General features: G+C 28.3%; 1 protein-coding gene across 1 annotated transcript; it reads left to right on the forward strand.

Annotated features, from left to right (window-relative positions):
* The first annotated feature begins 1,216 nt into the window (after positions 1-1,216).
* LOC103578636 (serine-enriched protein) lies at positions 1,217-15,817 on the forward strand. Its single transcript, XM_008559774.3, has 10 exons — positions 1,217-1,259; positions 5,513-5,577; positions 8,087-8,310; positions 8,436-8,565; positions 8,687-8,725; positions 12,144-12,261; positions 12,363-12,520; positions 12,594-12,725; positions 14,965-15,147; positions 15,647-15,817. Exons 1-10 carry the CDS (start codon positions 1,217-1,219, stop codon positions 15,815-15,817), a joined length of 1,263 nt encoding a protein of 420 aa, XP_008557996.2.
* Positions 15,818-22,679: the final 6,862 nt, after the last annotated feature.

Raw genomic sequence — 22,679 nt, forward strand, 5'->3', positions numbered from 1 at the left:
GCAAGTAATACAAATTAGTCAATTATTTGTTTAAGAAATATCTATATTCACCTATTAGTGTGAATGTAGCAGACATCAGACAAATTTTAAATTATAAATAAATAGAGTAAATAATTTAAAAAATAATATTTATAATAAATGCACGTATTAATATTTGAATTTTTTAAATGCGCATTTTTTAAAATTTAAATTTATTAATTATTTACTCTATTTATTAATAATTTTAAATTTGTCTGATGTCTGCTACATTCATACTCATATTCACCTATAAGTGATTGAATAAAAAAAAAATGTCATTATTTGCCTCCTATCCCTCAAAAGTTAAACTTATGGAGCGATAATAACAAAAAATAATGTACGTCATTCGGCCGTTTAGTGGCGATTTTGACAACGACTTTTTTTCGGTATTCGCTTTGATGTTAGTGACGTGAATGTTCGAAAACGAGCGTAAATTTCCGTCCTTGGCTGCGCTTCGGACGTTAAAATTACGTCCGTTTTGAACTTTCCCGCCACAAACCTTAAGCTCATATCGAAATATCGTCGCTGTTAGAAAACTGCCACTTCACGGCCTTATGACGTAAATATCTATTTTGATATCAACTTTTCAGAAAATTTCTTATTTTAGAAGACTGAAAAAATTTATTTTAAATATTTTGAAGCGACCGCAGAAAAGTAACAATCATATGATGACTTTTGAAGAGCGTTTTTAAAATGTATTAAACTGAAAAACTTTTTATTCAAGATTAAAACAAAAAATTTCATTTTAATCAGGGATAGACTGAGATGTAAAGTCATCTTTTTTACCATGTTTTTTATTCTAAAACGATCCCCTTTTTTGGCTTTAACATTTTTTTCCGTTTTTTTTCTTAGATACATAGTTTTTTAACATTCCCAAATTGATTGGAGATAAAAAAAAATTTTTTATATGACCTTTTGGTTCTGCAGAGCCAAAAGAGGGTAGATTTTGAGATACGCCCTTTTGGCATGAATAACGCGATATATAATAACTATATCAATGTTCTAATTAGCAAATTGTCTAACTTAATATTTTTCAATAGATGCTTCTGTGCAATTTTCAGATAGTAATGGTCAGAAAAAATATTATGTAAGTAACCTAGATAAAAGTATTATGCATATACTAGATATGGAATTAATTTTTAGATGAAAAGAAATTTTTAAATTACTTTTTTTTCGCATAAATGGAAGTTTTTCTGAAATGGAGTTTGCCAATTTGCTAATTAGAACGTCGATATATGCCTGTATGTGCGGTGATACAGTCATATATGGAAACGTTCAAAAAATATATATGGCTATATATGCTCTATATATAGGGCTGTATATAATTCGTTTTTTTAGGGGACATAAATTTACTTAAAGACCATTTTATTGCAACTAAAAACGATCAAGAAGCTAGAAGTCCATGAATACAAATTCGTAGCAGTTTTAAAAAAAATTTATGGGACTTTCTAGACGTATTTTCTCTCCTAGTTTTATTGTTTTCTTTACTGATCTAAGCCGCAAAGTGAAAACTTTGCAGACTTCACACTGTATACTCGTTTCCACTAATGCATGGCCTCTCCAACCTATGAAACCTAAACCAGACTGGGGGTCAGACATTAATAACAACAAGTGTACTAAGTTTATTTTACAGGACAAAGTAGAGAAAATATATTTTAGGAAAAAAAATTCACATTTATCGACTGACGACTTTTAACATATATCAACAAATTAAGACTTTCAATTTACTATTACTTTTTATTTCCACTACTGCTGGTCCATTTTTTATGATTAATTGATGTTAGTTGCCTGATAATATTTCTGTCATATATTACTAGTCATATCATATTATATAACTATATGTATCTCTAACTTGCAATAAAAGAAAATTTAAGTTTTTTTAACTTCCCGCTGAGAAAATCGATGATTTTAAAAAACTTCAGGAAATTATTGTTTTCATCCCGATTTTCAAAAATCGAGTTTTCATCAGATGTCGACGTTATGAGGTCGTAGAAAGTTATTCTGACTATTTTCAGAATTATATCCAAACGTCTGTATGTACACGAAAAAATATTGCTCAAAATTTTAATAGCTTGTAGTTTATTTTTGACTTAAAATTAGTATATTCGTACACTAATATCAAATCAGGATCATTATATATTACAAAATGGCTATTATTCATATTAAAATTTGATACTCATAGAAGAGCAAAATTTGTAATTTCGTATATTAAAATTAATATGAAAAAGAATCGATAAATTGGTATCTACAGTTATTTATTACTATTCAAATAAACATAGAAAAATTTAAAAAATTTACCACTTATTCGATTTATGTATATAATAAATTAATTTATAATAACGAATAAATAACATTTTATATTAATTATTAATCAATTGGATAGAATTTATAAAATAAGAGTTAAAAGTTTCCGATATTTTTATGAGCAAAAAATCAGTATCTAGTATACTAATTGTTCATTTTATTATTTACCACTTGTTCGATTTATGTATATTGTAAATTAATTTTTAATGATGAATAAATGATCTCTTTGTAACTTTTTGACTAATAAACCAATTTGGATGGTTAAGTTGGCAATCGAAAAAGCTTGCTGGCCATCAACTTTCCTGGAAATTTCAGATCATTTGATCAAGTTGACTCGAAAATATTTGCGAATTACGAAAAAAAATTTTTTTTTTGTTTTTTATTGATTTCTCAAAAACAACTTAAACGACCGACTTCAAAATCTAATCAACTTTAGAACTTAATAAAACGCGTCGATTGCGGCCTTATCCATCTCAATCGGTTAATTTGTCTGAGAGATATCGCGAGTGAAATAAATGGTAAAAAATTAGGGCTGCACTCAATATCCAGATTATATTAATCTTGTCTTGATCTCGTCTCGACTTATCAAGACGAGACCTAGACGATTTTATAGATTGCAATATCGAGACTAAGACCAAGACTATTGAAAATCTTGGAATGTCTTGACAAGAACCAATACAATGTAATAAATATATGTGACATAGTTTTATCGCTCGAGGAGCTCGGGGCACTCGAAAACATCATTGTCGATACACTTTTGAACTCATCAAGGTCAACAATAATAATGTCGCACGTTCCATTGCAAAAATTCAAGTTGTAAACAATAAAAAAATCCGAGCGACGGAAACTCCCCAGAACTTCCCGCTGTTTTCGAGCTCAAGGAGCTCGAAAATATTAATGCATGCAATTGTTTGTTATGAGTTTTTTAAACTCTAGCAAGTTAGGCTTTATGCTAAAGTTTAAAAGTTCAAGAATCGAAAATCATTAATGAACAAGCGATTTTTAAATTTTAATTTCCGATTATGTTCAATAAACTAAATGTATTGAGGCAGAAAGCGATGTCAGTGATCGAAATCAAGATTTAAATGAGTTTTGGCTTAGGACAGAGCGATAATATGTAAAATATCCGAGAAAATTACTAAAAACTGTGTTTTTTCGATTTTTTTGTTGATAATATGGTTTAAACGAAAGAACAAGTTTGATGGCATTATATGATGATCAAAAGAAACCACAAAGAGGAAAAGTTTGTAAGATTTTAGACACATTCTAGTACAGTACATTTTGATTTATCTGGAAAAAATAACATAGAATGTTATTTTTTTAACTTTTCAACGCTGATATCTTTTGAACTAATTAACCGATTTTGACGTTTGAGGTGACAATAGGCGCTTTTTATTGAATTCTAGAGCTGAGTAGAATTTGAAAGCGATCGATTCAGCCGTCTTGAAGATATTTGAAAAAAACCGTTTTTCACCATTTCTTTTTCCCGCGATAACTCTCGAACGAATTATCCGATTTTGATGTTTGAGGTGGCAATCGACGCGTTTTATTGAGTACTAGAGCTGATTAGATTTTGAAGTCGATCGTATAAGTCGTTTTTGAGAAATCAATAAAAAACTAAAAAAAAAATTTTTTTTTTTTCGTAATTCGCAAATATTTTCGAGTCTACTTGATCAAATAATCTGAAATTTTTAGGAAAGTTGATGGCCAACAAGCTTTTTCGATTGCACACACACACACACACACACACACACACACACACACACACACACACTCGGACATCATTCTGAAAATAGTCAGAATAGCTTCCTAGGACCCCAAAACGTCGACATCTGATGAAAACTCGATTTTCAAAAATCGGGGTGAAAACAATAACTTCCCGAAATTTTTGAAAATCATCGATTTTCTAAGCGGGAAGTTAAAAAATAATGAAGTAAATCGTTGTTTTTTTTTTTTTTAATTTATATCAGCATTACTCAAAGAGCTCGAAAACAGCGGGTTTCGAGGCTGGCCCGCAGGGTCAACCGATAGACCGATTTTTTTTTTATACTATCACTCAATGTAAATTTTTAAAAACCCTATATTTTTTAGTCTCCATTTAAATCCATTATATTATTCAACTTACTAGTACATCCCCATATTCGTCGATTACTATAAAAAAAAAAAAAAAATTTATCGAGTTGACCTAATTCAGTGAATGACGTAGTATTCGTAAAGAGGTCACCTCACCCTATCGGAATTTATTTTTTCACCATGAATTATAAAAATAAATTTCTTCAAAAATAAAAATAAAAAAAAAAATACAAAAATAAATAATACAAAAGTTTACCTATTTGTAAATATTTAAATAAGTAAATAAAAAATAAATAAATTTAAAAATTTATTATAAAAGTGAAAGCTCGCGCTCTGCGTTTGCGCATTGAATCAAACGTAAAAGTGGAATATCTGCGATAACAAGATACCAAAGGACTTCTCCAGAAGGGTGCACCCTGGTGTTAAGCTTGAAAAGCTGCTCATTCATGGATCGACCTGTTCATATTATCTATGAACCTTGGACGGGCGTGTGAAGGTGCCCGAGAAACGAGAGTTGATTTTTAAAAGTTAAGGGTAGCTGTTAGTTTAAAGCTTTCGTGACCTGTTTCATTCATTCGTGAGTGAACTGTTGATTCTTTTAGATTTTAAAAACAATATTAATATATATGTATACATCTACATCTAGACACACATATTTATATTCATATTTATAATCCATCTATACAAATAAATAAAAGTTTATAAATTAATTTTTTTTAATTTAAATTATCGCGTTCAAGTGTTTTTAGTGCTACATTTTTATATTTAATACTAATTGCTTGTAATTTATATAATTGACGAAATATATTTATTGATAATTGATAAATATTAAATATAATAATTGAAAAGTTCTAATTTATTGATTAAATACATATTAAAAAATACGTCCTGAGATTCTGCGCTCGAGGATTCTTTGTTGAATATTTTATATATTTTTGTTCATAAATTTTTTTTTAAATAAATGTTAAGTAATTTTTATTAATCAATTGTTTAAGTGGTTGTTGTAACAGGTAGTGTAGAAAAGTCGATTTATATAATGAAATGCTGAATGAACATATTGAGGACTTTAAACAAATTATGATTGAATTTTAATTTACTTGTTTTAAAAAAAAAAAAGTAAAAGTGTTCTTTCGAGGGAAAAGCAGCCCGGCGAGCGAAGAAGCTCCGGGATTTGAGCAACAGGTAATTTTTTTATAATTTTTTCTTAAGACTTATTATTATGATTTTTTTTGCACAATTAAAGTGCAAAGCAATGAGGTGTGTTCTGCTAACGCTTACTCTGTCCCAGCTGATTCACTCACGTAAAAGTTATTTTTATTCTGTGTTTAAGTCAATAATTAGGTGAAATCGTCGACTAATTAGTATATTTAATTTTGTTTGATTCAGTGGATAGTAAAAACTGGAATATAAAAAAAATTTCAAGTAGATTGGGTGAAAAAAGTGGTCAAATGTTGCTGAGAATTTAATCTACAAATTAATTCAAATTTCCGAAGCAAAAAATAGGATTCAATTTTTGTTTTTTTAATTTTTTATCGTAATGGGATAGTCGCGGATGAAACGAATTAGTCGTTAATGTTTTTTAGTAAAGGTAAATAATTTTAAAATTCGACAGATTCTCGGATTTTTTTTTTTTTTTTTTATATAAATTAACTAGATAAGTTATTGGCTTGAATTATTAATTTGGTGACAATGCTAAACTAAATAAATATGCTCGAGTATTTTAAAACTGACAGTGTATTTTTTCAAGACACTTGGGTATTTTTTCAATGATTTGTCGAATTGATGGGTTATGAATATTTTCTTATGGAAGTGCATGTCATAAGAACCAGTGAAAAATTATAAAATTTGAAACAAATATAAACAACTGCGGGCATAAGGATCATTAAAAGCCGCTGTACCATTTCTTTCCTCCCTTCTTTATTATATAAATGTATACATTAAAAATACAAAAGTTACGTTATTGTAATATTAAATTAAAACAATCTCACTTAAAGTTGCAGGATAAAACACTTTATTCAAATCCATTTGACATATTGTATCTAAATACCCTTTTTAAAATAAGTGGTTCGGTTTGCACTTACAATTAGTGAATATTCACCTATTTCACTGATTCATGTTTACAGAGTATATAGATTATTTTTTCTTTAGCTATTGTTACCTTATCTCAGTATTTTTTTACAATAAATACATATCATTTTAACGTGACTAAAATAATTGTTTTAAAAATTTCCTACATATTTTTTGAAGAAAAGAAAAAAAAAAATCAACATTTAATTTATCACGAAATTTATTTTAAAAAATTTTAATTGTTTAAAGTTCATTAGTGACTTTAATTTCGATAAGAAATATCTTATGAAAACTATGAGATATACCAGATGAAAGAAGATTTTATACAATTGTATAAAATTATACATAAATTGGATAGAAAAAATGGCCCGATCCATTTGTATACAACCGTACATAATTATATCTTATTTGTATATAATCACATATTGTATTCGTATAGATTATATATAATTATGCATCACCTCTATCCAATTGTATATAATTCATATATAACTGTATACAGTGATATAAAATCTTTTTTCATCGGGTACATGATATATGGTCATTGGAAAGAAAATTCAATTTCCTACAACTTGGGAACCTGTAAAAAATTATTGAAAATAAATCATTCACATGTCATTTAACCATTTAAACAATCGAAGCATTTTTTTATCAGTCATAGTTTGGAAAGACTTCAAATGGCTGTAATTTAAAAATTAATGAACTTACAGTGTTTTTTAATCAGAACTAAGTTGTAGAGAAATTGAATCATTTCTCTTTTAATCATCCACAATATTTACTCATATCAAAACCTCACATATTCTGTAAAACACCTCCTAAACTTTCAAAGAAATGCTTTTATCTAAAATGAACAATTAAATTATTATAAAAAATATAAAACTAATATAGGGAAAGAGGGGAGGGGGGCAAAAGGGGGTAAGGTAGGCAAAACGGGGTACTCCCAAAATTTTGTAAAAAAAAAAAAATTTTATATTTTAAATCGTTTTTAAATATTCTAAAATCACTTTTGTAAATAGAATCGAGCGTTATTTTGATTTTTTTTGTTAAACTTTTTCAAAAATCAATTGGCAGTTGAAAAATATTAATGACTTTTGTTTCATGATAAAAACTATTAAAAATTTGTTTTTCTTCTTTTGTTTCCAATATTCATGTAAAATATAATTTTCCTTTATGTAAATTACTTGCAAAAAAGTTTAACTTAATGAAATTCATTTAAAATCCAGAAAGTTTTTTTTTACCTTATTGAGGGGGTACCCCATTTTACCCGCAAAAATGAAATTTTTTTTTTCAACGGTAACTGAAAATTTTTTCTATTTACTTTGAAATCATCTAAAAAAAAAAAATTTAGTGTATTTGAGTCCTCGAAAACTTGGTATTTCCTTTAGGACCCCGTTTCGCCCTTCCCTTCCCTACAGAAAATGAGATTGAAAAAAATTAATAAATATTTATTCAAACCCTGCAGTGCCACCATTTTTTTTCCAACTCTAAATAAAAGATTCAAAATTTAATTTATTTCATTTTTTTTTTTTTTTTTTTGTTTTTTTTATAAAAAGAAAACTATAAGGTTACATTTATGGAGAAAATAAACGGATAAAATATATAAGGGTTGTTTATTATTATATAGGAAAAGGAAAGCTCGATGCCAGAGGCTTCGGGGTCTGGGGTCGGGCTGGGAGTGATGGGAGTGGCCGACGAGCAGGATTACTCGACCTTCGAAAATAGAACGGGTCTCGCTGAGGATATGAAGTTCCTGGCAAGCATGCCCGAGCTTTGTGATGTGACCTTTCTCGTCGGTGACACCAGGGAGCCGGTTTGCGCGGTGAAGGCCGTTCTAGCTGCTCGCAGCAGGTTATTTTCATTTTCATTCAATAACATATACTCTCTTAAAATAACATTTCTGTTCTAAAATTAATTTTTTTATCCGATAAATGAAATGTATTTATCTGTTTTTTTTTTTCTTTCTCTTACCACAGAGTTTTCCATAAAATGCTCTATCAGGCGCCGAGTCCACAACGCAAAAAAGAACCGCAAAAAGATAAATTGAGATTTTTTCTCAAAAGAAGCTCCGAGCCACTCTTAAATTTACAGAATGCTGCTCAACAGGTAAACTATATTTTTAATTTTATTTTTTTTTAAATTCTTATAATTTCAATTAGTTTTTATTCTTAAATATTTTTAAGTTTTTTTATTTAAAAAAAAAATATTATATAAAAAATTTATACAGCGTTCAGGTTACACCCAGCAGTTGGCACCCATACAAGAGGTATTTTTGAATTGAAAAAAAAAAAGAGTTGGCAAAAAAATTAAGCGTAGTAAATAGTAATTACTAGGCATGCATTTGAAAAAAAAAATTTTCAAGCACTCGGAAAAAAAATTATGGAAACGGTTCCCATAATTTTGTAAAATTTGTTCCTATACCATCATAGGAATTACAACCATAAATTATGAGAGCACTTCCTATAATTATAAGAGTGTTTCCTGTAATTATAGGAATCGTTCCTATAATTATGGAAATGATACCCATAACAATATAGGAATGGTTCCTCTAATTATAGGGATGGTTCCCATAATTTATGGGAATAGTTCCTATATACACTTATCCAAAAAATTAAAGGAACAAGAAAATTTTATAAATTTTTCTAGTGATTTTTGGAAGGCTGTATTTTTGTGAAAAATGATCGTATCGAAAAAATAAAAATAGCAAATTGAAGCTTGAAATCTATAAATTATAGGATCCATTTCCATAAATTATGGGAGCCATTCCTATCACATTATAGGAATAGTTCCAATAATACAATTGGAATAGTTCCTATATCATTATGGGAATCATTCCTATAATATTATGGGAATAGTTCCTATACTATCATGAAGATATTAATTTAAAGAAAAGTGTGGAAATCACTTCTACAATACACAGAAATATCATTAAAGATAAAAACAAGTCTATATCTATATCTATTTGTGCATGAAACTTATCCCTATATAGTAAGGGTAATTTTAAGCTTAATTTAGTGTTTCAATACAATTTCAACGTCGAAGAAGCTTCATTTGAATCCTTCCATATCATGAGGGAAATTTCTACACTATTTTCCAAAAAAAAAATTTTATGATATTATAGGGATGGTCCCTGTAATATTATGGGAATAGTTCCCATACCATTATGGGAATAGTTCTCTTTATAGTATCGGATTTGTACCCATACTATCATAGGGATGGTTTCCATGATATATAGCATCCATCCCTATAATGGTATGGGTACAATTCCTATAACATTATGGGAAGTATTCCCATAATGCATAACAAAACTTCTCATAATTTTCTTTCCGTGTGTCATTTAATCATAGTCTAATTTCAAATTTCAGTTATTTATTAAATATTAACAAATATACAATTTAATTAAAAAAAAAATTGTACAACCCATACGAAAAAAAAAATATATATATATGAATATATCCAGGCCAAACTGCATACATACGACGACAAAAAAAAAATATATATGTCTCATTTTTCGTATGGGAAACGCCTGACTAAAAACGATCTATTCTACTGAAGCTATCTAGTTCTAGATGCTTACAATTTTTATCTATTTTGTCTCTAGTGCATCTTATTCATCGACTGAAGTAATGAAATTGAGATGTATAAATCCACTTACTTAGACATGTGGATTTTTTCAATTTTTATACTGAGTATTGAAAAAAATTTTACAGGACTGACTTATTAAGGGCATTTATTTTCCGCCGGCAAAATTTTTATTCATTTTTTTTTTCTTTCCAAGTTTATTAAAACTGTCAAAAGTTATTTTAAACTTTAACAATTTCGATACTTATCACTCTGATTTTTAATTTTAATTTTGAATAAGAAAATTTTAATTTGTGGTTTATTTTTAAAATTTCATTCCGAGTTATTTTCACTATCAAAATAAAATAAGCTCGAGCTTTTAAAGATTTGTTAAGATCGGTCAATTTTTCGCATTAGCATGGAAAAGCAGTTTTGAAAATAAAAAGGTAGTAAAAAAAAGTTCAATCTTTAAATGGGTCATTACTCTGATTAAAAGCTCCGCTTGAATCCGATTGCAAGTCAATCGGATTTCAATTGATTAATTAGAACATGATTGCACTGTAAAAAATCTATGGAGTGAACGCAGAGTGAACATGGAGTGGATGACTTTTTATTCATTTAAATCTCTCAGAGTGAACTTCACTCCGAAGAGGAGTCTTAGGAAATATTAATTATAAAAAATGACTAATACATGTGAGGATTTTGATATTTTGACATTTATATTTACGGAAATAATTACGAGCTCTATATATTCATACAAAGTAATGTTTAAAAATTATGAGCAGAATAATAAAAGCTTTCACGCTTATAAATTTGGAGAAATAGACTTTTCATTTTTCATCATGATTATAATTTTCTTAAGTTAAAAACTGTCATATGACTTATATCAACCATACTACGAAATAACGTTTCATATTTTACCGAAATATAAAATATTCCCATAGAAATTAGGTCACTATAACTTTTAAATAGTTTACTATTTTCACTGTGTATTCTATGAAATTATAATTTAGTTAGTTACTAAAACATTTTACAAATTAAAATCATAGTATAATATGTTTAATTACGAATACGTATTATTCATGTACCGGAATCAATTATTCATTGAAATAATTATTTTTCTCATTAACAGTTATTTCTATCAAATATAAATTTATTTACGTATTTAAACACCGGACCAAAGAGTATGCAGATTGAAATAAATTCCGCGTCACTCCAAAATCATTCCACTTAAAAAAAAAATCTCTATTCACTCCGCATGAGGCGTGATTTTTTTTAAACTCCGGAACTCTGAGTGAGGGAGTGAATTCGGATTTAAATAATACTCCCAACCATTTTTTATGGTGTGAAGAGCCTTTGTAGACTCCAATTGAGATTCAATCGAAAAATAATATTTTTATTTTCTATTTTTTTCCGATTAAAACCAAATGAATCTGATTCAAATCTTTCTATCAATTCAATTAGAAAGTAATATTTATGTTTGGTTTTCAATCGGAAGTTTCCGATTATTGATTTTCCATCGGAGTTTTTAATCAGGGATAAACTAGATATTAAATAGGACGCGTTCGGTATAAAAAGCTTAACGAATAATTATAACTAACATTTATTTCACATATTGATTTTGACCCTGGCGCATCCAAATTACGGTAATTTGCCGTAATTTACGATATTTTGAAGGATTACGGTGTTTTACCGTAAAGTATTACACTGAAAAAACTAAAAATAAAAAAACATACGGTACTTAGGGTAAAAATGCCTAAAATTACGGTGAATTGCTGTAAAATACCGTAAGTGACCGTATATCATTGTAAATTCCCGTAGACTACCGTGAGCCGCGGCAAATTTGCCGTCTAAATACCGTATTTTACGGGAAATTGCGGTAAATAACCATAATTTTTCGTGATTCGGATCCACCAGGGTACGACACAGCAAAATAATAATCGCTGAGAATAATCGATTTTTCAGTCGACGGAAAAGTAATCGTCCTTAAATATTGATGTGTGAGCCAAGTTCATTAGTTGCTTAGCACGTTTTTATTGCAGTCATAGATTAGATTGAAAAATAATACTAATTTGCTGTTGTTATGAACCGTTATTGATAAAATTAATTTATTATTTGTTCAGCCGCAATCAAATCAGCATCATACACTTATCATCGAAGAATTTGAACCAGATGTTTTTCGGCAACTTATTGAGTACATTCATACCGGATCTGTAACACTGCAACCTAGAACTTTATTAGGTAATAAATAATCTTTTTATCTCGATAATTCTGAAAGTATCTAGCTGGTTAATTTATTGATTTTCAGTGTATAATAAAATGTTATTTTTTATTTTAAATAGGAGTAATGAATGCAGCTGATTATTATGGATTAGATGAATTAAGAAAAGCTTGTGCTGGATTTGTACAATGCTGCATTACCGTTGATACTGTTTGTGCACTTTTAGCGTCTGCTGAACGTTACATTCAGTACAAATGTACAAAAACACTTGTTCAAAAGGCAATTATTAATTTTATTAATTTTTATTATGCAAGTAATGAATTATTTATTAAATATGATTTTTTAATTACAGGTTCTAGAATTTGTAGATGAACATGGAAATGAAGTATTGAATCTTGGATCATTTACACTTTTGCCACAGCATGTCGTCAGATTAATTTTAGCTCGCGAAGAATTGCGAGCTGATGAATTCACTAAATTTCAGGTTACTATTCAATTTATTTTGTAACAATAATAGTTCATTCCGGGTCGAAAAATTTGATCTGATTATTAGTCCTTCGGCTGAAGAGGATAGCCCGTATACATTTTGTTGAGGTCGGGTAAACTCAACGGTTTCTTATGTATTTTGAGCCAAGGATCACGAAAATCGGGCCCATTTTGTTCAAAAGTGGTGCAAACAATTGTTAATAACGATTTAATTGTTTAAATCGAAATAACTCCCGAACCGCTGGTTTGTTGGGGCAGTGTAAAGGAAACAAAATGTTTAAAATGAACAAATACACAAATAAGGTATCATAGTATTTTTTTGTATCTCAAATATTTTGCGAGGTATGACGAAAAAACGAGCCACTCGCTCGGACCTCTCTCTCTTGCACGAGCAGCTGCCTATCGCGCGCACTCTCACTTCATCAGATCGCATCAGATGCTTGATAGGTCAGAATTTTTCTGTTTTTTACACGAAAAATCAGAGAAAAAAAAATCGATAAAATGTCAACAAACAACATTAGTTAACAAAAAAAAAAAACGTCTCTGAACGATACGACAGAAATTCATTTCAGAAAAAAAACTGTCGATTGGAAGTATCGACATTTTATCGATTTTCTTTTTCTCTGATTTTTCGTGTAAAAAACTTAGAAAAATTCCAGCTTATCAAGCATCTGACGCGATTTGGCGGAGTGAGAGTGCGTGCGATAGGCAGCTGCTCGTGCAAAAGAGAGAGGTCCGAGTGCGTGGCTCGTTTTTTCGTCATATCTCGCAAAATATTTGAGATACAAAAAAATACTATGATACCTTTTTTGTGTATTTTTTCATTTTAAACATTTTGTTTCCTTTACACTGCCCCAACAAACCAGCGGTTCGGGAGTTATTTCGATTTAAACAATTAAATTGTTATTAACAATTGTTTGCACCACTTTTGAACAAAATGGGCTCGATTTTCGTGATCCTTGGCTCAAATTACATAAGAAACCGTTGAGCTTACCCGGCGTCAACAAAATGTATACGGGCTCTCCTCTTCAGCTAAAAGACTATAGTATCTTAGGTGAATACGACAATTGTCGCGGTCGTAATATAATTATTCATAACCTCAAAATTAATATAACTCATTGTTTATCTTGTACATTCGTCGTAATTAATCAGTGAAAAAAAAGTGTAATTATAAACATAAAAATTTATTATAAGTGGTGAAAAGAACCGCAAAGAGGCAAAATTATTGCAGAGCTGTAAAGAAAATAAATAATGGTATTCATTAAATCGTGTATTCTTATATCACTCATAATATTAATTGTATTGTTTAAGTATACTATAATTTAAACGTGATGTGCATTATTAAAGCTATGATTTTAATGAATACCAGACGAACTTTTAAAATTATTAATTTTTATTTTTAAAATATTTCATTATAGAATTTCCCAGCAGTTCTTAGGAATCTAAGAATAGATGCTGGTTTAAAATTAAAATTAACAACTTGCATTTCATTTTTAAAAAATTAGACTTAATTCGGAAATTATTTATTTTTATTTTTAAAATTTTTAAATTCAAAATTACCCAGCAGTTTTTAAGAAACTAAAAATAGATGCTCGCCCGAAATTCGAATGAGATAATCTAATTAATTTTCAACGACATGAGAGACTGAAATTGAAAATTATTTATCTCAATTAATATATTACCATCAAAAAAGACTGTAATCATTCCGTTGAATAACAAAGGTGTACCCGTCCCATAAAAGATTCAAGCTGGGAATTTAAAAACTCTGAAATAACTTTCTTACCAGGGACACTACAAGTTGTGGGCGCGATCTAGTGGCGAGAACCGAACTACTCCCGCTGCTGTTGGCTTTCATCAAGACTTAAACTAAGAGAAAAATTTTTTGGTTCAAAAGATAAATATGGTGGAGAAAAAGTTATGTTACTAGGCAGCAACAGCGGGTTAAAAGTAGACTGAAAATTATAGTAGAATAAAAGTCTGTTTTGGTCTTAAAAACAAATGAATACATACTAGTAATTATAGCTAAAAAGTTTGTTTTTAATTTAAAAGCGATTAAAAACAGACTAAATATAATACAAAAACAAGTCTGAAATTTGTCTGAATTCATCATTTATTTCGAAACAGATCTAATTTTTCGACTCGGGATATTCAACGTTAATTAGTTAATAATAAGTAGAGTAATAATTGACGAAAAAATTTTATTTTACTACTTAATTTTATTATTATTATTTTCATAGGCAGCATTAATGTGGAGTAAAAAATATTGCGATAGTAATTCAGGTATACCGTTAACTGATGTAATAGGAAATTTTCTAGAGTACATACAATTTCATAAAATACCTGCGACAATGTTAATGAAAGAGGTTCATCCACTGGGACTGGTACCTAATACTACAATTATGAATTCACTGGCTTATCAGGTGCGTACAATGAATAATTTTTCATTACAAGTATATCCGTATGAGAATACTTATAATCATTTTTTCGTCTCTGATCTTCAATAAAATTTTAATTCTTTAAAACAAAATTTCTTTTTTTAGAACCAGAAATTTTAAAATTTATGAAAAAAAAAAATCTATATTTACATATTAAAAGAAAATTTTTATTTCTTTCACTAAGATTATATATTGAGCTATCAGTAAAATAATTTTGAAGCTTTCAAAAAAGCAATAAAGCCAATTGTTTAAGTATATCGGTAGAAATTGACTTTCCGTACGTACGAGCACAAAAATGTGCGAATATACGAATTCAATTTTTTCGGCGTAACGGTTAAATATATTGGTGTAAAGAAACATCAGTCTTGTTTATAATGATTCATTCAATATGGGAGTGAATTATGATGGGCAAATAAAATAATTGTTTCATTAAAAAAAAAAAAAAAAATTATCAAGTATCGACTTGACAAGATGATTGTTGCAGGCAGACCCCTCCAGTGTCGACGTCGGAAAACTTTCTCCCTACAGAGTGAGAAAACACGGTCGCAGTATGTCTGTGCAATCATCATTGGACCCGTACGGCAGCAACACAACCTTGAGCTCCTGCGGAAGCGACGTTGGATCGGATCAGAAGCAAAATTCGGGTAGCAACTAACCTACGGCTCCGGTCGCGACTTTAGCGACCGCCACGGACGAAACCACCGTGAACAACAACAAGCTCGACTCGGCTCCACCACCAGCGCTCTTGCCAATATCAACAACAACAACAGAAACTTGTGCAATAATTGAGTCAGATATTCAAGTAGTAGTACAGTCTCCAGCTCCAACTATGCCTGAAGATCAGCAGTCTGAGCTTGAACAGATTCAAGAGGTTAAAGACATCTCCGTGGACTTTGAACTGCATGATGAAAAAAACAATAATGTTTTTAATTATCAGCAACAAAAACAAGTACAAGAACATAAACTAGAAATAGAATTAAACAAAGAAGAAGAGGAAACGCAAAATACTAGTGATGAAAATTATCAAAATGATTTAATGACTCCGACGATGATACTTACGCGTCAGGATAATGTTATTGAGGACGACGGAAGTGTTGACAGAACTAACGGACTGTACATAAGATTTGTTATAAAACAAGAAGGTCATCCCGATTTAGTTTGGCTTTATAAAACTCACAAGTTTTAAATTTTAGCTATTGAATATTCTCTTTTATTTTATATTATTTATATTTGTAAATCTAAACAGGGAATACCCTATTAATCTAAAGCTGAACCACCTTACAGCGAACAGAAAGGCTTATTATTATCATGTATCAAATTACAGATATCATAAGAGCGTATAATATTTTTAATTGTAAGAGTTTCTAAAATTGATGCGAATAAAAAAAAGTTTTTTAACCCCAAGGTGTCATAAGGACTGTTCATATATTAAAGTAATTAATGGATTTACTCAAAGTATGACAAATAAAAAGAATCAATTTTTTTAATTATTTTTAAGTTTGTGTAAATTTTTTTATACGCTCTTATGATAATTTTATTTTTATTCGCATAAATATTTTTTACTGTAGAGTAACAATTATTTTTCGAATTTTTTGTATTTCAACACTCAGAAAACCTTAAAAAAAAAACAACGACAGCGGTAAAAGATTTTTACAGCTGGGAGGTCATAAAATTTTTGAAGTTATAAAAATAGCTGTTTATTTTATTTTTATCAATTTTATTATGGAATATCATTGAGTTATTAATAAACGTCCGCCAATGAAGGTTTTTAAAATTTTAAGCGCGAATTGGAAGCACTTTACTTCAATGATAATTAGAATATTTGAAAGTGTCTGATAAATTTGAAAAATTAGGAAAATAATTGTGACAACAATTGATGTGTACGTTTACTCTTGTACCACTTGAATGGTATTTTTATTAAGAATACGCTCTTATAATATATGTAATACGGTATATTCAAAGCCTTATGACACCGCTTTGTTCTTAAAAAATGTTCTAAATTATGTATAAAAATATTATTATATATAATTACATATCCGTCGATTGTAATGAAAATAATTATATCATATGTATATCAATGCCGAAGAAAAAGACTCGAATTATATATTTGATACTACTGCGAGCTAAAAAAATTTACAATTATTGATTAGTAATGTTTTAGAGTTTTTTTTCCATTGTTTTAGTTTTTTTTTGTTTTATATATATTTATAGTTTTAATTAAACGTAAAGTTAATGAACAAAAGTATTAATACTGTTGAAAAAATAATTATATTTATGGGTACTTGGTGCCAACTGTTGCTATTTCTCGCGAGGACTAATCCGAATTTCTGTCCTGCTAAAAATATATTGATATATAATTAATAAATACAAGTTTAACTTAGTTAATTAAATACCTAAGGATACGAAAATTAAGTAAAAAAAAATTTTGGCTTAACGTTGCTATCCATTGTATAAAAATTGTTGATGATAAAATCGATAGAAAATATATGGTTGATAGTCATAGTCACGGTAATTTGAGGGCGTCTTCTCGACAACCATCGAATTGGTATTATATACTCCACTTATTTAAATAAATACACGTTAGATATGATTATCATTATAAATTATATATATATATATATATATATATATATATATATATATATATATATATATATATATATATATATATATATTAAGGTGTTTCAAAATAAACAATTCTTTTTTCTTTTTCCAAGTCTTATAGTCTGAAAGTTAGTCTTAGGTATAAAAAAAATCCTCTCAAAAGAACAGCTCGAAAGCTCAACTCTGCGAAGAGCTCAACGAATATTAATTTTCTCATTTGAATTACATGTAAAAAAAATTTTTTTTTGTTTCTTATATATACAAGTATTTAAAAAATTTTTTTCGAAAATCGAAGTACATGGTCTTATAGACATGTTGAAAATAGACTTTGTAGAAAATTTAATTTTCTACAAAAAAACCTCTGAGTGTTTTCTTCGTACAACTAACAGAAAAAAAGTTATGAAGCTTCAAACAATAGTAAATTGAAAAACTTAACGTAAAGATAATTTCCGGATTTTATTACGTGTACATGTTTAGACGGTGAATCTATAAACTATGTATAATCAGTAAGGTTTTAAAACGATTTCTGAGATCTTACTCATTTTTCGTATAAATTTCGAAAGAAAAATATTTTTTTTTAAGAATAAAAAATTTTTTTTCTTTCTGTATTTCTAAATTAAAAAGAAAGTTCTGTTTTGAAAGTAAGGAAAATTTTTCCCATGTGTTCGAAAAAAAATTGACAGATAACATTAGCTCAGATAAAAATATCTAAATTTCTATGAAAAAACTGTTTAATATAATAAAATTTAAACAGAAAGTTATACTATTTAATATAGTTTAAAAGCTTCATAACTTTTTTTTTGTTAGTTCTCCGGAGAAAACACTCGAGAGATTTTTTGTATAGAATTTAATTTCCTACAAGACTATGTACTTTGATTTTCGCAAAAAAAATTTTTTAATATTTTTATTTATAAAAAACAAAAAAAAAAAATTTTACATGCAATTTGAACAGGAAAATAAATATTCGTTGAGCTCTTAGTAGAATTGAGATTTCGAACTGCTCCTTTGGAATGATTTTTTTTATACCTATTAAGACTATAGTTATAACTTTTGAGACCATAAGAAAACAATTTTTTTTTTTTGAAACACCCTAATATATATATATATATGAATGTGAAAAAATAGATGTTAAATATTTAAATGTCGCTATCTATGGGAAACTCTATAACGCCCTAACAACTTTCCTACCTCAATATTTTCGGTACTCCCGAAGACATCGGTGCCCGTTATATATATATATAAAAAAAAGAAAAATTACTTTTTATTTTTTTTTTTTACCATTACCTTGTAAAAAAAAAAAAGTTACAATAATTATTCGGCTGCCCAATTTCGAAACACAGTGAGTGACAAATTTTTCAAAATCGATTTTTTAGTATTTTTAGTTCCAGTGGAGCTTTGTGAACATGATTCTATACATATTTCAAAAATTTTATTTTTGCCAGTTACTGTGTTTTAAAATTGGGCAGCCGTATTGTGAATTTAGCTGACATATATTAATTACTTCATAATTAAATCAATAATGTTATGTAAAGTCAAGAAGTGTAGGGTCAAATGGTCTGAAACTTTTTTGGGGTAATATGAGTCTAAAAAAAATTCTGTTTCTACAATCGGGTGACCACTTTATGCTGAGTAATAAAATTTTTTTTTAGCAGATCATATTAATTTACTCTTAATATTTGGTATTTTTGAGTGTAAAAACTGTGAGGTAAAATTTACAAAAGTAATGAATGACCTTTTTTTGCACGGATTATTTTTATTAAATAATAATCACAGTCGACACAATTATAAAGTAAAGCAAGATAAGATATTGAATACTTCAGCAAAAGTAAGCCATTGAAATTTTTTTATCACTGAAAATTTTCAGGTATTAATTTTTCTTTCATAATCGACCATTTTATCTTACATTTCTGAAAATATCTTAAAATGATAAAAATACGCTTGTGAATGTTTTAAATATAAAATAAATAAATAATATTTTAATTGTAAATTTGACCGCGTGTCTAATACAAAATAATAATAATAATTATAATAGATAAATATATTGTCGGAGTATTTTATATCGTTATAATCATTACATAAATTCAACTATATTAATAACAATAAATATAAAATAATAATAAAAAATTAAAGCTGTTATTTGTTTGGATAAAGTATACTTAACATCGATTTTAAAATTTGATGTAAACGCTAGAAAAATGCTTGTTAATCATACATAAAGAGTAATATATATTAAAAAAAAAAAATATATATATATATATATATATACATACATATTGACAAATTAAAAAAATATATCCAATATATGCATTCCATAGACTGTCATGTAAAATATTTTTTTTTTAAGCTCTGTTCAAAATTATTTCGTATACCCGTATAAGTTCAAACTGACATTAAAAACTACAAATAAGTTGAAACTAAGATGAAAAAAGTTCTAAAAGTTGACAAAATCGATATTTACGTCATAAGGCCGTGAAGTGGCGGTTTTCTGACAGCGACGATATTTCGATATGAGCTTAAGGTTTGTGGCGGGAAGGTTCGAAACGGGCGCAATTTTAACGTCCGAGGCGTAGCCGAGGACGGAAATTTACGCTCGTTTTCGAACATTCTCGTCACTAACATCAAAGCGAATATCGAAAAAAAGTCGTTTTCAAAATCGCCACTAAGCGGCCGAATGACGTTCAATATTTTTTGTTATTATCGCTCCATAAGTTTAACTTTTGAGGGATAGGAGGCAAATAATGACATTTTTTTTTTTTCAATCAATCACTTGTAGGTGAATATAGATATTTCTTAAACAAATAATTGACTAATTTGTATTACTTGCTTTATTAAGAATATATGCTGATAATTTACTTGTGTCGTATATTTATGGTTAATAAAATGGCGTGGTTATTATTTTATTAAAATTAGGTCCGCTTCGTAATAAACTGCCAGCAGAGAAATAATTAGCGCCACTCAATAGTAACTAAGTTTAAACTTTACTCAAATTCATTGGTCAGTACACTAGAATGAGACTTTTTTTTTATGATCTCTCTCAATTTCGTCTGTGTGTACACGAAAAGTTAGTAAAAAGAAGGAGGGGGTAAAACTTCACGGCCTAGGCCGTGAAAAAAAGACGGTATAGTAGAGTCTACAAAAGAGTCCCTTTACGAACGCCACCCAGCGCTCAAAAGTTGACCCTTTGGAGCGAGTACAACAAAAATTTATTTTAAGTCGAAAAAGTCGATATCTTATCAGAAAATCGTCGGCAAATCGATAACTTCAAAAAAAAATAAGGTGAAGTGAACCTGAATCAAGTTTTATTTTTTATTCGGGTATACACTATTGAAAATTTTTTCAATTTTTAAGGATAATTATCATCGAAAATTTATTAAATATTTATTAGAATTCATGTTCTACGAAGTGACGTACTGCATCTTTGATTGATAGATAATTATTTTTCATAATTTTATGGCAAATTATATAAAATGAGCGGCATTTTAATTTCTTATTAACGGTTATGCAGAATTTTTTTTTGTTAAATAATTTTTGACAGCATCAAAATAGTATATTACATACCTAGGCCAGTAAAATAAGAAAAATCTCAGATCACATGTAATTGTTGGCCGAGGCTGACAAACATGTGATCTGAAGCTTTCTTTTTTACTGGCGAAAGTACGTATACTATTTTTCTACTCGACGTAGCCGAAAAGTTGCAACTTCGTTCAGGACAGCAGCCCGAAAGTTGCCACTTTCCGGCCGGAGGGCAGAAAAAAAAATTTAGAGCGATCATAAAGCATTTTACTCCAAATTTGATGGTTTAGAAAAAGTTAATTTTCTTATAGCCATAAAAAAAAAATGTATGGGTACTTAGTAGGTCAAGTAAGCCAAAAGCAAGTACAAACGTAACGTGTTTTTCATTCATTTTTAATTGCTTTTGGCTAATGTAGCCTACTTACTATCGATTTAAACCAAAAAAATCAAATTTGTTATTTTTTGGACCTGTGGACTCGTTCGAGGGATGTCTTTTTTTTGTTTTCTGTCGATAACTTCTTAAAAAATTGGCCGATGGCACTGATTTTTCTTGAATATTATTGAAAGTATTTCTACCCGATTCTTTAGTTTGATAATTCAAATATTTTTTTGTTATATTTCTTTATTTTTTTTTTTAATTTTTAATTCAAACTTCTGTCTTTTACTCAATTTTTAAGACCAGTCCGATCTTAGAATCTTAGAGATTATTTTTTCTTCATTTTCAAAAATTAAAAAAATTATTTGTTTGTACATCATTATTATACAAAATAAAAGTAAGAAAAAATTATTACGAGATACAATAATTTTTTACGTCGAATATAAGCAGAGAGTAGTTTCAGTTTATTTTTTATAACGTAATTATTACTAAACTTTAAACTCGTTTTTTTTTTTTTTTTATTTTAAATTGAAACTATTAATGATATCACAGAATCGCTGACTTTAATTATCATTTATAGAAAAATCAAATTGTTCAAATTTAAAAAAACTAAAATAGAAAAAAGTTATTTTTAGGAGCCAACAATCAAACTTTTTTTGATTTTTCATCAAAAAGTAAAACGAAAAAATTGAAAAAAAAATCACCTTATTTGGTCTATTTTTCTGAAAGTTATATATAAGCAGAAAACCATAAAAAGTCATCTTTTTAACATTTAGTAAAAAAAAAAATTTGAAAATTAATCTGAAAGCAGAATATTTTCTATTAGCATACTAACTATTCTATTAAAATAAATGTGTAAAGAAATCAAGCAAATAAAAAATTAAATTTTTCCAAACCATTTGATTCAACATAAAATGCCCTATACATTGTTTTAATATTCCACAGTTATATATATATATTTTTTTATTTATTAATAAATAATAACATAAAAACCAGCTTCTGCGAAGCAATTACAATCAAATAA

The sequence above is a fragment of the Microplitis demolitor genome, chromosome 9 (genome assembly GCF_026212275.2).
Source record: "Microplitis demolitor isolate Queensland-Clemson2020A chromosome 9, iyMicDemo2.1a, whole genome shotgun sequence".
Lineage (NCBI taxonomy): Eukaryota > Metazoa > Arthropoda > Insecta > Hymenoptera > Braconidae > Microplitis > Microplitis demolitor.